At 50.9% G+C, this 14,143-nt stretch overlaps 1 protein-coding gene across 1 annotated transcript in view; it reads right to left on the reverse strand.

The window, feature by feature from the left end:
- Nucleotides 1-6,070: 6,070 nt before the first annotated feature.
- Nucleotides 6,071-14,143, reverse strand: part of RGS6 (regulator of G protein signaling 6) — a 588,332-nt gene continuing 580,259 nt past the window's right edge. The window contains exon 20 of the mRNA XM_082451965.1: nucleotides 6,071-10,138. Within this exon, the coding sequence (XP_082308091.1) occupies nucleotides 9,972-10,138 (167 nt within the window). The 3' untranslated portion in view covers nucleotides 6,071-9,971. The remainder of the gene's footprint in view (nucleotides 10,139-14,143) is intronic.

Here is a 14,143-nt window from a genome sequence, read left to right on the forward strand (position 1 = left end):
GCGGGTTGGAGTTGGTTTAGGAAGATTCTAGGGGCAGCCAGACTGCAGTGTATAGACCTTCACCCTGGGGAAGATGGAGGTAAGCATCTTTGGTTAGAGACGAGGTGGAGAGGAGTTAGATGTCTTTTCTGGACTTCAGTCAGACCTTCTTCCCTTACAGTTCTCAGGCTGAAAGAAAACATAGGAAGCATCTAGTCCAGTGGTTCTCATCTGAATATGGATCAGAATCACCTGGGATTACTTTTTTCCCCATTTTTATTGAGATTTAATTGACATATACCATTGTATTAGTTTAAGGTGTACAGCAGAATGATTTTATATATGCATATATTGTGAAACAATCACCACAGTAAGTTTAGTTAACATCTATCACCTCAAATAGTTACAAATTTTTTCTTATGAGAACTTGTAAGATCTACTCTCCTAGAACTTTCAAATATGTAATACAGTGCTGTTAACGATAGTCTCCATGTGGTACATTAGATCCTCAGAACTTATTTACCTTATAATGGGAAGTTTGTACCTTTTGACCCCCTTCACCCCATTCCCCCCACTCCCTACCCCCACCTCTGGCAACCACCAATCTGTTCTCTGTATCTATGAGCTTGGGCTTTTTTGGTTTTTTTTTTTTTTTAGATTCCACATATAAGTGAGATTATACAGTATCTGTCGTTGCCTGACTTATTTCACTTAGCATAATGTCCTCAAGGTCCATCCATGTTGTCTAAAATAGTAGGATTTCTTTTTTATGGCTGAATAATATTCCATTATGTAGATATACCACATTTTCTTTCTTCATTCATTCATTGATGGACACTTAGGTTGTTTCCATGTCTTGGCTATTGTAGGTAATTTTGCGATGAACACGGGGGTGCATATACCTCTTTGAGATAGTGATTTCATTTCCTTTGGTTATATACCCTGAAGTGGAATTGTTGGATCATATGGTAGTTCTATTAATTTTTTGAGGAAATGTCATATTGTTTTCTGTAGTGGCTGCACCAATTTACATTCCCACCAACAGTGTACAAGGGTTCCCTTTTCTCCACACCCTCACTAGCACTTGTTGTCTCTTATCTTTTTGATATTAGCCATTCTAACAGATGTGAAGTGATGTCTCACTGTGGTTTTGATTTGCATTTCCCTGATGATTAGTGATGTTGAGCATCTTTTCATGTACCTGTTAGTCATTTGTATGTCTTCTTTGGAAAAATGACCATTCCTCTGACCATTTTTAAATTGGATTATTTGTTTTCTGTTATTGAGCTGTATGAGTTCTTTACATATTTTGGATATTAATCCTTTATCAGATATATGATGTGCAAATGGGTCCTTCCATTCCATAGTTTGCCTTTTCGTTTTGTTGATAGTCTCCTTCGCTGTGCGGATAGGATTACTTATGAAAAATGGAGATTCCTGGGTTTCTCAAAACTCCCCATTTGGAACCCCTGGAGGTGTGGCGTGGCAGTCTTTAACATTTGCCCTAAGGGGTGCTGGGCTGCCATGAGCTGCCTAAGGCCACACAGCTAATGGTGGCAAATCCAAGGCTAGAACCCAAGGCAAGTCTTCTGACTCCATCCAGGACGTTGCCTCTTACAGCCCGAATGTGTCTGGGGCTTAAAGCTTTGGGAAACAAGGCTCAAGTGGGACGCAGGAGAGTGTGTTGAGTGGATCGCTTATCCTGCAGACTGGTAATCTACCTAATTTAATTAGTTCCCTACAAGGGGGCTTGAATTCTCAGAGCAGGCAGAGATGGCTGAAATGGACCACTCGCTCTGGGATGACCGGGCATCTGCTGACCTTGTCTTTGATACTAGGCAGGATTTCAAAGTCCTCTGTGGCTACCTTCACCTGCTCTCTCTAGGGACCAGCTCTGTTCTCTTGGCTACTTAGAAAAAGAGGCTTCGATTTCTTCCTGGTCTACAGCTATTGCACCTCCCTCCCTTCCTCTCCTCCCCACCAACCCCCCATCCCCTCACATAGCTTTACTGGAATATGACTCACATACCAAACAATTCACTCATTTAAAGTATACAGGTCAATCATTTTTAGTATATTCACAGAGTTGTGCAAACATCACCACAATCAATTTTAGAACATTTCATTACCCCTAATAGAACCCCATACCCATTAGCAGTGACTGACCGTCTAACCCTAAGCAATCACGAATCTACTTCCTGTCTCGATAGATTGGCTTATTCTGTGCATTCCATCTAAATGAAATTATACAATATATGGTCTTTGGTGACTGGCTTCTTTCACTTAGCATGTTTTCAAGGCTCATTCATGTTATATTAGGTATCAGTACTTCATTCCCTTCTATAGCCAAATAATATTCCATTGTATGGATATATCATATTTTGTTTATGCATTTATCAGCTGACAGACATTTGTATTATTTCCATTTTTTGGTCATTATAAATAATGCTGCTATGAACATTAGTCTCCAAATTTTTGTACGACCATATGTTTTCATTTCTCCTGGGTACATACCTAGGAGTAGAATTGCTGGGTCATATGGTAACTCTACGTTTATCTCTTTGAGGAATTGCCAGACTTTTCTAAAGTGGCTGCAGCATGTTACATCCCACCAGCCGTGTATGAGAGCTTCAATTTCTGCACATCCTCACCAACACTTGTTATTATCTGTCTCTTTAATTATAACCATCTTAGTGGGTGCAAAGTGGCTTCTCATTGTGTTTTTGATTTGCATTTCTCTGATGGCTAATGAGGTTGAGTTTTTCTTTTCATGTATTTGTCGACCATTTGTCTATCGTCTTCGGAGCAATGTCTATATAGATCCTTTGCCTATTGGTAGGGGGTCTATAAAGCACTACTTGATAACTGAATAAATGATGCCTCGCTCCAATATGTACTATTACTTCCCTTTGTTTCCAAGTAAGTTGTTTCTGTTAGATAAGGAATCATGCATTGTCTTCAGTGTGCAGGTTCTGTGATCATGTGCTTCCTCAAATAGGGGCTCATGGACTTTGGGGGATTAAAATGATAACTTTTTACTGAAGAGGTTGTGGCCAAGGGGCCTGAGGGGTGGGTGGCAGTGAGGACCTGGACTCCAGGCCCTGATCCTCCGCCTCCTCTCGGCCTTCCCCCTCTGGGCCTTAGTTTCTTTATGTATAAAAACAAAACACTGAGGAATGTACTACTGATCTAGGCAACAATGTGCACTGGGCTGAGAAGCCAGACTCTAGAGACCGACATTGTATGATCCCCTCTATGCGCCTTTCCGAAAAAGGCAGAACTACAGGATCAGACAACAGATCAATAGCTGCCAGGAATGTGGATGGGGGGAGGGGATTAACCATGAAAGGGCACGAGGGAAATTTGGGGGGTGATAAAATTACTCTCTTGAGTTTTGGTTGGTGGTTACATCATTGTATAAGTTGGTCAAAATTCATATCTATGTCTAAAAACGGTGAATTTTACTGTATGTAAATTATACCTCAATAAACAAACAAAATGTAAAACACACACACACACACACACACACACACACACACTCACAATTGGACTAGCGAATCTCTAAGGTCCTCTGAGGGCTGATACTCACTGATTCTGTCCTGCGGGTGTGGTCACGGGCAGGGCAGCAGCAAGAGATGGCCAGGGCCTCCTCTAGTTTCTAATCTTTCCTTCCCTGATCCCTCCTCCTCCCCCCCAACTCAACAGTCTTTTGGTGATGTAAGGGGAGAAAGAGGGAAAACAGGCTTCATGGGCTTGCTTGGCCATTTTAGGAATGAGGCCCTCCCTCCAAGAGGTAGCTGTGTCCATGTGGCTGACAGATGTTTTCTGAGGACGGTGGCCTTGCCCAGCTGCTCATCCTGGGTCCAAGGTCTGAGCAACTGGCCCCAGATGGAATATTTCTGAACAAGAGCTCAGAATCCAGATCCTAGAGAAGCAGCCATGGAGGCTTGTCAGACAAATGGGAGTGGGGATGGAGAGCTCACACCTCTTCCATCTTCCATCCAGGGTCCGCAGGAGGAACACCTCACGCACCGCCCCACCTCTGCCCAGCTATTTACTGAGGCCTAACGTGGGATTATTGATCGAGGCCATCCAGGTTACACACAGTGAGGGAACCAGGCCCATGCTGGGAAGATGAGAGCAAAGGCTTGTCACAGGCAAGGCAGAGACTGCTACCTGCACAGGCAAACAAAACCCACACCTCCCGGCTGGCAGGAAGGGCTGGGAAAGCTGCCCAGCAGCGATTTGCAAATGTGCTCCGCCTTCACCACCTCCCAGGGCCCCTCGCAGCAACTGCTAATATCGGCACTCGTTTCGCAAGCACTTACTAGGTACCAGGCACAGGCTAAGCCCTCTATATTAACTCACAACAACCATACGATTCTGAAGTTCCCACCCTTATTTTACAAGGAAGGAAACTCGTGCTCAGACTGAGGTGTGCGGCCCAGCCGCTGCCATCAGGGGCTGTTACTCGATTTGTCTGCTGAAAAAAGCCAGATCCGGCTGGGCCAGTTCCCAGGCTCTGAGAGGAATGAGCCCGTGCCTTAAGGGCAGGCGCATCACAGAGAGCTCCGCGCCAGACGGAGCTCATGCCCTACCCCAAAGCCTCTGTAAAACAAGCCAGAGCCTGCAGCCTCTCGCTGGCCAGGGAGGCCTGCCCCTCGATGTGCAGGGTCTGGGACAGATCCTATAACCACCACTGTGGGTGCTGAAGGGCTGGGGGCAGGGAGGGGGCCCAGGCACAGGCGTCACAAGTCCCAGTAAGGGGAGCCAGGAGTTCATGAGGAGAAGCACCCTTGGGAAGGCAGGCTGGGGGAAGGCACGCTCTGTGGCCCAGGAGGGGACAAGCCCTGCAGAGGGCCTCCAGGATGTTTCTCCAAGCCACAGAGTTTGGAAGCTTGTCACATCCTAGGAAAAGTCTGAGGATCGGAGACATCTATCTGAGGCCCTGAGCAATTGGGAGCTGCCACCAAGGTAAGGGACAGCCTCATGCCCTTTCGGCCAGAAGTCCCCAAAAGGAAGTAGGGAGAGAGGAAGCACTCGGGGGGTTGTCAGACAATCGTGGGTGGGCAGAGCTCTTACTGTTATAATGGGCAGTCCCAAATCTCCACCTCCACCTTGGACCTGAAGCAGATCTCTGTCCATAGTGACAGCTTGCTGAACAAAGATCTGGAAATAAACCAGATGGCTCAACTGAGAAGGAGTTCCAGACTCCCTGGAGGAGGTGGCCATGATCAAGGAGGACAAGGAAGTACAGCTCTTTTGTGGTGGGGCCATGACCTGACAGTGGGATATGCTACAGACCTGACACTTCAGCGGCTACTGCAGGTGTGAGCTCGGTCTTGACCTTGTGAGGCAGGAGTTCTTGCTCTGGGAGGTGGCCCAGAGGTTCGGAGACAAGTTGGTTCCCATGCAAATGTGGCTGAAGACCCATTCCCACACTTCTGAGATCACTCTTACTTTCCGGAGCAGAATTTCTGCCACTGAAGCAAACTGCTAAGTGCCGGCCTCATCGTTAATAGGATTGCGGTACCCTGGTTCCTTTTTACCTTGTTCTCTTTCTCCTCTTGTCAGCCTGACTTCCAGGCTCTCAGAGTCCCGCTGCTTTGGCGTGATTGGAAGATGAGATTGTCTGTCGCTCAGGAAACCAAGACTCCCCATAAAGATCCCCGTCTGTCTGTAGCAGACTTCCATCTTGGGACTTTATTTAAGAGTGTCAGATGGTGTCTGGCCACTGCTGACGCTCACCAGGCCACTGTGGTTTGTGGTGGAGCACAGACAATGGGGCACAGACACCACCCAGCCAAGGAGACCCTGGTAGAGTCAGGGGCGTCAGCCTTCTGGTGACACTGTTGTCCCAACCTACCAGGATGTATTCCCCACCCCAGAGCTTTCCCAAGCTGCTCAGCATCTGCTTAGGAGAGAGGGGGAAACAGGCCGTGTGTGTGTGTGTGTGTGTGTGTGTGTGTGTGTATGTAATGGGGCAGGGTAGGGAGTGGGGAGTGGGGATGGGTGATAGATTTTTTTTTTTCTAGTGGTAAATCCTACCGAACAAACCCCCAAACCAAGGAGCCACACAGAGTGAACTGGATTATAGTGGGTTCAAGTCATTTATTTTTAGATGGTACCAGCACGTTTGGTTCTGGAGTCCAATCCCCAAATTCCAGAAAAATAAACTAACGAGAACCACATGCACTATGAGAAGGCCATTCCGACGTGTCTGTGATCGTGCGTCGAGTGGGCATAGAATACAGACCAGGAGCCCTTGGCGCGGCGCAGGGGCCTCCCTCCTCAGACAGCTGACAGCCTCTGGCTCTGAGTCCTTATTTGGGACTGGGGAGAGGGCTGAGGCCGGGCCATTAGGACCCTGTTCCTTTATGGCCCTGGGCCCCTTATTGCTACATTTGCTACTTTGCTACTTTATGGCCCCTGGGTGGTGCCCAGGGGATGCCTTATCAGTGGGTGGTACTAATGAGTAGGTTGCTGGCGTCTGCCGTTGCCATGGTTACATGAACCCAGACCTCTCTCCAGAGGGTCCTGAGGTGAGTTGTCAGGGATTCATTTGGCCACTTTTTGACTGTGCCACACATGGTCCTTGCTACATACTCAGCTCAGACAGCCCTTTTGGAGGCTGGTGGCATGTTACCTTCCCCCCCCAGGACTTTCCAGCTCCTGAACTTTGCTGGAACACCTCCCTTCAATACGTTCTGCAAGGCCCAAAGACCAACAGCCCTCAATTCTTTCCAGCTTCTGGGAAGGCTTGCTAGTGGTGGTTTTTGAAGCCCATGCACTTGGAGCATAATGAGAGGGGTGCATTTTAAGAAAAACATCAATTTCTACAACTAGCCAAGGAGCTGGATGGGTGGCGGGCTCCTGCTTCATGCCCTGTTGGTGAGGTAGTTTGAACACAACAGGGACCCTACTACAGGGAAAGCCCCTGGAGCACGTCTCCATGTGTTCACTGGTCTAAGAAGCGACTCAGAGTGGTGAGAGGTCCCTCCTGGGTGCTGGCCTGTACCTGACCCCTTGGCAGGGGTTGGTCTGGAGCAAGATGCAGCTGACTGCCCAGGTGGGCTAGACCCTGCTGCATTCCTGGGGCACAGAAACCCCTTCCCAGCAGAACAAAGCATCCCTTCCTGGAAGGGCAGGAGCCCTCTCTCCAGCCCAGAGAGCTCCTGCTGCTCTGGTCAGGCCCTCTGGCTGCTGCTGGGCGCTTACATGTGCCAACCTACGAGCTTTACTCTTCCCATGTAGGCAAAATCTATGGCAGTCAGATGCCCCATGCCTGGTGCCTGTGTATCTGCCCTGATGGGTGGGTGGTCACTTCTAAGACTGCCCTGATGCTTTGGCTGTGGGGCTGCCAACCTGGTATTTGCCCTGTGAATCCTTATGGGGAAGAAACCCAGACCCAGAGACCATGCCCAGTCAGGGGAGCTAAGGCAGGACAGGGCAAAAAAAGCAAAGTTTATTTTGCTACAGAATTGCCTTCGAAAGTCTAATCTGGTCTGAATTTTTGGCTGTGTCGACCAGGCCAATGGGGAACTGGCCAAGACCAGATTTTCCAAGTGTACTTGCATTCTAAGGTCTGCATGGTAGACTGACCTTGGACTAGCCAGCTTGGGTGGAGCAATCCTGTTCTACCCCCCATTTCTGGGTGTGATCTGCTGGGGGGCGGGTACGTGGTGGCAGTCACAAGACCGAACATGCCTTGGTTGGGAGGCGGGATGAGGGAGGTTATTGCTCTGGGTTTGAATCCATTCGAAGCGCCCTGATGTCTGTCGAGCCTGCTGGATGTCCCCAGAGGTGTCTGGAAGCCTTCAGCCTGCTCTATCTCAGGGCTGCAGTCCATCTGGCTCTGGCGGGCCTTCTGGGGGCCTCCAAGGTGGGCCAAGCCTCAGGAGCTGCAGCCGGGGGGCCCAGAAGTCCTGGCCAGGGAGACTACCCTTGCCCTGGCTGCAGCCACGAGGAAGGACAGGAGGAAGCCAGGCCCTTGCCCTCGACAACTGAGGGCACAGAGGCCCCTGTTGTTCTAGAACTGCCTTTGTCCACCTACCCTGTGTGTCAGTGTCAGCATAGCCTGGGCACCTTGGCAGGGAATAGCTTCCTTTGGGCAACGTTGAGTGCAGAGGAACATGATCGGCAATTTTGTTCTGAAACAGGAGGTCTGTGTGAAAAGCAAGGGGACAAAAAAAGGATGGGACGAGAAGAGGAGGGGTCAGAAGACCCCACAATACGGGAGCGGGCTTCACCAAACTCATTTACTCATCAAGCAGTGGCCAGCTGTCTGCCAGGTGCCAGGTTCTGAGCCCAGGTTGTGTGGCATGAGGGGGAGGGAGTGTCTGCCCAGAATCTGGGTCTATAGCCCCCCCTTTGGAGGCACCCTGAGGACTCAAAATAATGTCTCTAATTTCCACTGTACCGAGAAGGGAGAGCAAACACTGCCATGGGGGAAACTGAGGCGCAGGGGTCAAGAACCAACCACGGCGCAACTGTAATCACGACTCCTCATGCCCTTGGTGGCTCTGCTGTGAGGGATGGAAGCTGGTGCCCCGGAGACAGGGCACGAAGGTGGGCTTGGAAAGATGGTCCTGGGGGAGCAGCCAGGAATCAGCGTCTGCAAACAAGCTTATGAGCCTCACCAGCTGGTGAAATTGCCCACACAAGTAAAGAAGTACCAGTGATTGCTGTTTTGCTTCTGTGTTTGCTGTTTATACACTCCCAAGGGAGACTTTTCACCTCCGGCCAGAATAGATCAAAGGAGGATGGTCATAGCAGGTGTGGAGGCGGGGATGAGTGTCTGAATTCGAAAGCACGTTGCTTATACCACTCTGTTGGAGGGCTCACGGGAGTCACAACGATGACAGCGACAACAATGAGAGTAATAGCTACCATTTGCAAAACACCTACTAGGCGCCAGGCACCCGACTCGGTGCCCTGTATCACTCCCTCACAGCCAGGTGGGCGGATGGTCATTTGCAGGTTGGGCTCTGTGCTGGCGTTGCCCTGTGATGATTGGCATTGTGGAGGGCAAAGCCTTTGCTGGACCGTCAGAGGACCAGTGGGCCCTGGCCTCGCCTCTGGGCACAGATTCCGCCCCAGCTTCAGACACAACTGAGACCTGGCCGCAGGGGCCCAGCCACACCTGGGACTGCCAGCCTGGGGCCCAGCCCCTCCATCTGGGACCCTCCCAGCTCCCACCTGGAGCCGCCGGAGGGGAGGATCCCAACGGCCCCCGAGTTCACCGCTACGTTTATTTTGAGTAAGACACGCGGGAACACACCAAGGAGCGAGGGGCCACGGCAGAATAAATTACAAAATAATAAAAAATTTAAAAGATGGTCAGAACCTTCACGGCTGTTAAACCACAAGCTCTTTCATCAACACCAGTGCTTCCTCTGGTGTTGGACCCTCGAGACATTTGGCAGGAGCAGAGGGCAGCCGCCAGCGCCTGTGGAGACCTCTTTGAAAGGCGGCCTGCAAGGGGGTTGGAAGAACTCGAGGTGCTGCAGTCCAGGAGATGGCTCAGTGCTGACGATGCGATTGGGGCGCGTGGTGTGCGGGCAGCCTGGTCCCGGCTCCTTACGCGCAGCGGCCGCAGAGGTGGGGGAGGCGGGAGGTGGGAGGCGGTCGGGACACAGTGGTGTAACTAGGGGGGTGCCGTGGTGCACCGGAGAGGCGGTGGGATGTAATACTGGATGTGCTCAGGGCCAGTGGTTCTCTTGAGTGTGCTGGAAAGCGTGATCCCCCAGACGGCGGGAGGAGTGATGAGAGTCAGAATATAACCTCAGCCGACAGTCCCACCGGGTCCTCTCCCCTGAGCGTGTTAGGGACCAGGACCTCCTAGAGAGTGGGATGTCGGCACGCGACTATACAAGGAAGAGAGGGTTGTAAACAGGGGCTTCTACCCGGCCGACCCCAGGTTCCGTGGACTCTCTTTCTGGCCTCCCTCTGGTTCACCCACCGCGTCTCCCCACCGTTGCCCATCACGGCCCTCACTCTTTCTCTTTCACAGTGACCAAATCTCCCCGCAGGGAAACTCTGTCTGCAGATGTGGAGCACGGCCGGCTGCCCGCGTGGTCCTCGGGCCCGGGCCCTGCGGGGGGGACCGTCAGGAGGACTGCATCAGGCCGGTGAGGCGCTTGCCCGCCAGCGACTTTCCCTGCAGAGACAGCGACACAGGGGCACCACAGGCGCACACACACACAGAGGACAGACACAGAGAGCCAGACAGGTGGATTAATTGTTGCACGAGCCACGAGGCCAAACGACTTAGCTCACCGACCCCTTTCATCTCTGGGTTTGGGAGCCTTAGCCACAGACAATTGAACAACCAGGTCTTTGGGGAAGGTTAGGGGGTGAGGGTGTGTTGCTGGTACACTTTTGGGGGTGTGGGGATTTTACTTACCCCAAACCAGGCATTTCAACCTTTAGGTAGAGTGTCTCTTAATGCCTGTGGGCTGCCCCTGAACTTGATTTTATCCAAGTGAGGAAGGAAAGGTGGCCTGGGGACTAGTAAGATCGGGGGGTGGGGTGGGGGGGTTGACCCAAACAGATGATGGCTAAGAATCTGGGTGACTTGGAACTAATGAATTAACTAGTCTGAAGAAGGCAGAAGACCTAGGAATCCTGTTTAAAATGCAGGATTGAGCTCTCCTTGGGTCCTCCTGACAACCTGTTCTGGGACTGGGAAGGTGTGGGGGCTCTGCCGAGGCTCGGAGCCTGGGCTGCAGGACACAGGGCAATACACTCCTATGTTCTTGGTCCCCCATCTATGGTACCCAGAGGCTGACTTTGATGATTCCACATCAGGAAGTCTTACAAGCCCTTCACTTACAAACTATGAAGCCGTTCTTGTCCTTTCAAAAACAAAAAGGATGAACTCTATCGTGAGGCCTGGTACATGGGGCATAGAGGTCCTGAGAGAGGCCAGTTGTTCGCATGCCCGGGAGGAGCCTCTGATGTGGGGCTGGGCAGGAGGAGGAGGAGCAAGGCTCAGCCCTCTGCTTATTTCCCTAGCCATGGTCTGCGCCCATCCCCTGCTCACCCTCTTCAGAAATCCATAGCATTGGACAGGCGTCTAGAGGAGAGTATGGCTGGACCCAAGCAGATTGATCACTGTGTCTGAGAAAACACTCAGAGCCCATCTTAATATCGACAGTGGGTCAGCGACACCAGCGCCATCTGCCTAGGGTAGCACGTGGTCGCTCATCAGCACGGGCTGCAGCGTTTGGTAGCGTGAGGTTTCAAGGGCCAGCAACTCCTCATGTTCATTTCCAAGTGGGGTGTGAGGGCTCATCTTGTTTACTGGGCTTGGCTGCATGTAAGCTGGATGTAATTAAAAAAAATTGATCAGGTTTGTGAAGCCTGGTAGGGTACTCAATAAACCTGCTGATTGATGAATTGATGGATAATGGGCATTTCCAACAAACGAACAACATGGGCTGTGAGTTTGCTGGATACAGGACAATATGTCATCTGGCTTAGCTCTCCACGGAGGGACGTGCCAGCTTGACTTTGAGAATTCCGATGGCAGGGATGGGAGCTTGTCCAGAAATGCAAATGCTCTCAGGGGCAGTTGGGAGGTCTGCATCTACCTCCCCTTTGCTCTGTTTTTCCCCTTTCATGCCTCATGTTTGCTAGTGAGAAAAAACTTTTCATTTTTTTCTTCCCTACCTTAAAACAGACACACACACACACACACATGCACAAAATCTCCCCATCAGCAACCTTATCTGAATCTTCAGATACACTAAACTTAGCCTGCAGCCGGATACATTTATACTGGGCTAAGAATTTTTTAATCAGATTTTTTTTTTTTTAAATCCTAGAGGGTTTCAAGTGCCAGTCTTTGCAAATCACTAAAAGCAGGATGGCTACTCCTCTGTGTGGAGTGAGTTAGGTACAAAAATAGTTCACAGATGGCAGAAGCTGACCTCCGAGGACTCCCTCCAGCCCTGGTTCTAAAGCACACATGGAGCCGGGACTTTCCTTGACTGCCCTTTCTTACACGGAGCTGTAGGCATTTGTCATCCAGGTGGTGCACCTGGGAACGGGCCTTCTCCACGCAGGCCTGAAGGCGGGAAGCATGGGGAAATGTGGAGCTGATGAGTCTAGGGGCCTCCTGGTACGGGGGCTCTACCAAACCTCCCGCAGCTCCTGTCACCCTTTTCCATCCCTGCTCACATGAAAGGCACCAAGGAATGCTGCTTTCCTCCTGGGTGCTGCTTATTGCTGTGGAAACCACACACCAAATACCAGCTCCTCCCCCCTCCTTCCACCCCTCCTCTACCAGGGCCACAAATTACACATGGTGTATCCAGATATATTTCCAGGTTTGCCGTACAATGGCATTTGGGGCTCTGATTTAGCTGGCGGGTGTGAAAAAAAGGAATCACTAAAGCTTCTAAATAACAGTCCCTTGCCTGTGCGGATGCTAAAAGCCCAGAGACAAAGAGGGTGAGGTTTACCAGGCATCCAAACCCTCATTACAGCTTCATTCTCATTAGTGAGGTCATTTTGGCTGGAGAAGGGGCTGTGGTTGAGGGAGGTTAGAGATTCTATTTCTGGATGATTGTGTGTCTGTCTGTTTTAGGTGAATTTGGCCCTGAGGATCCCTACCCTCCACGCCTCGCAGTTCTGTAGAGCGGGCTGGGCTGGGAGGCGTTAATTAATCTCTTCCTGCCTAAGTCCTGGAGCTCAGCCTCACAGCTCTGACTGCAAAGACCTGTGGCCAGCCCATCAATCCTTCCCCTCCCCTCTCCCAGCTGCTTGCAGCGGCTCAGGGCTTCACAGTTGGGGGCGGGGCTGCAGCTGACAGCCCGGAGAACACGCCCTGAGATTGTTCCCAACCTCTCAGCCATCCAGGTGGTACTCCTTGGCATTTTTGTCTCCCTCTCCCTCTCCCGCTCCTGCTCTCACATATTTACCAAATGCCAGTTCTGCTGCTAAAGGAGGTCATGATGGTTCAGGTCGGCTCAGGGGGCAGCTCAGCCCAGCCGCAATCTGTTCACTAGGCGGTGACCTCGTGGGTGAGGCTGGAAGGTGGTTACTCATGCAGGGTGCAGGCAAGGCTAGATGCTGGCCTCGGGCTTTGGGGAAGAAATCCTGCAATCACACTGGCTCAGCAGCTGCCTCTCTTCAGAAGAGCTGAGGTTCTTATAATTTTCAGGGATCAAAGTGAAACCTGACAGCAGAGGCTACCGGCGTTCAGAGATGAGGTGCCCCAAGGTGTACGCTGCTAGGGGCTTGCTGGGAGCTCCTAGCTACTGCTCTGCACACAGAGAGGAGAGCTCCCACCCTGCGCCTTCTAGGGGTCTTTCCTTCCTCCTCTTCACCCCCATCCTCGCCTCCAGTTTGGACGGTTCTGCAGGAGACACTTAGGAAGGGGAGTGGTAATTCTGCCTTTGCCTGGCATCTTGCTTAGTTACAGGGAAAGGAATTTTTTCAGGGTGTGAATGTGTGCTGTTCCTCAATGCTGGTCAGTCGGGAACAGATCATGGTGCCAGGAAACTGCAGCCAGCTCAGCCTGAGGCCTTGGCGTAGCTGAGCGAAGCAGCTGAAGGTGGTTGAAAATGCTATTAGCAGGCAGCCTTTGTCCAAGTGAAAAAATATACAGTGATTAAGAACTGAGCTGCAGAAGGTACATTCCAGAGACACCAAAGCTTTGCATTCAGACAAAGTACTTTTCACCTTCGAGACATTTGGCCAAGTTTAATCCAATAGAATTTGGGATCCTTCAATTTCATGGACCACAGGCTCAGTGCTGGGTTCACAAACATCCACACGTTCAATTCCCACCCTCCACCCTGACTAATCATTTCAGCTCTGCAGCCATCCTGATGGCTAGAAGCCTGGAAGAAGGTGGTCACGGAATCCTTTGTTTCTAAAAGGAAGTGCACAAAAGGAATAGCTCCCTTTTGTGAGGTGCTTCAGGAAAAATCGACATGCTGCTTGACATGCTGTGGCTCTGTGCATCGCACTTCCAGATATTAATCAACAAAGCATGCACCATCTGGGTTACCAAGAGCTTTCGCCACTCACTTACCTGAGAGACTGACGCTAACCTCTTTGGCTGGGAGAAGGGCTGTGGCTCAGAGAGTAGCCCTGGGGGTCAGATGGCATACTGGGGGCAGCGGAGCCAAACACTACTGGCTCAGGCAGGACC

The sequence above is a fragment of the Balaenoptera physalus genome (assembly GCF_965194825.1).
Source record: "Balaenoptera physalus genome assembly, chromosome: 2".
Lineage (NCBI taxonomy): Eukaryota > Metazoa > Chordata > Mammalia > Artiodactyla > Balaenopteridae > Balaenoptera > Balaenoptera physalus.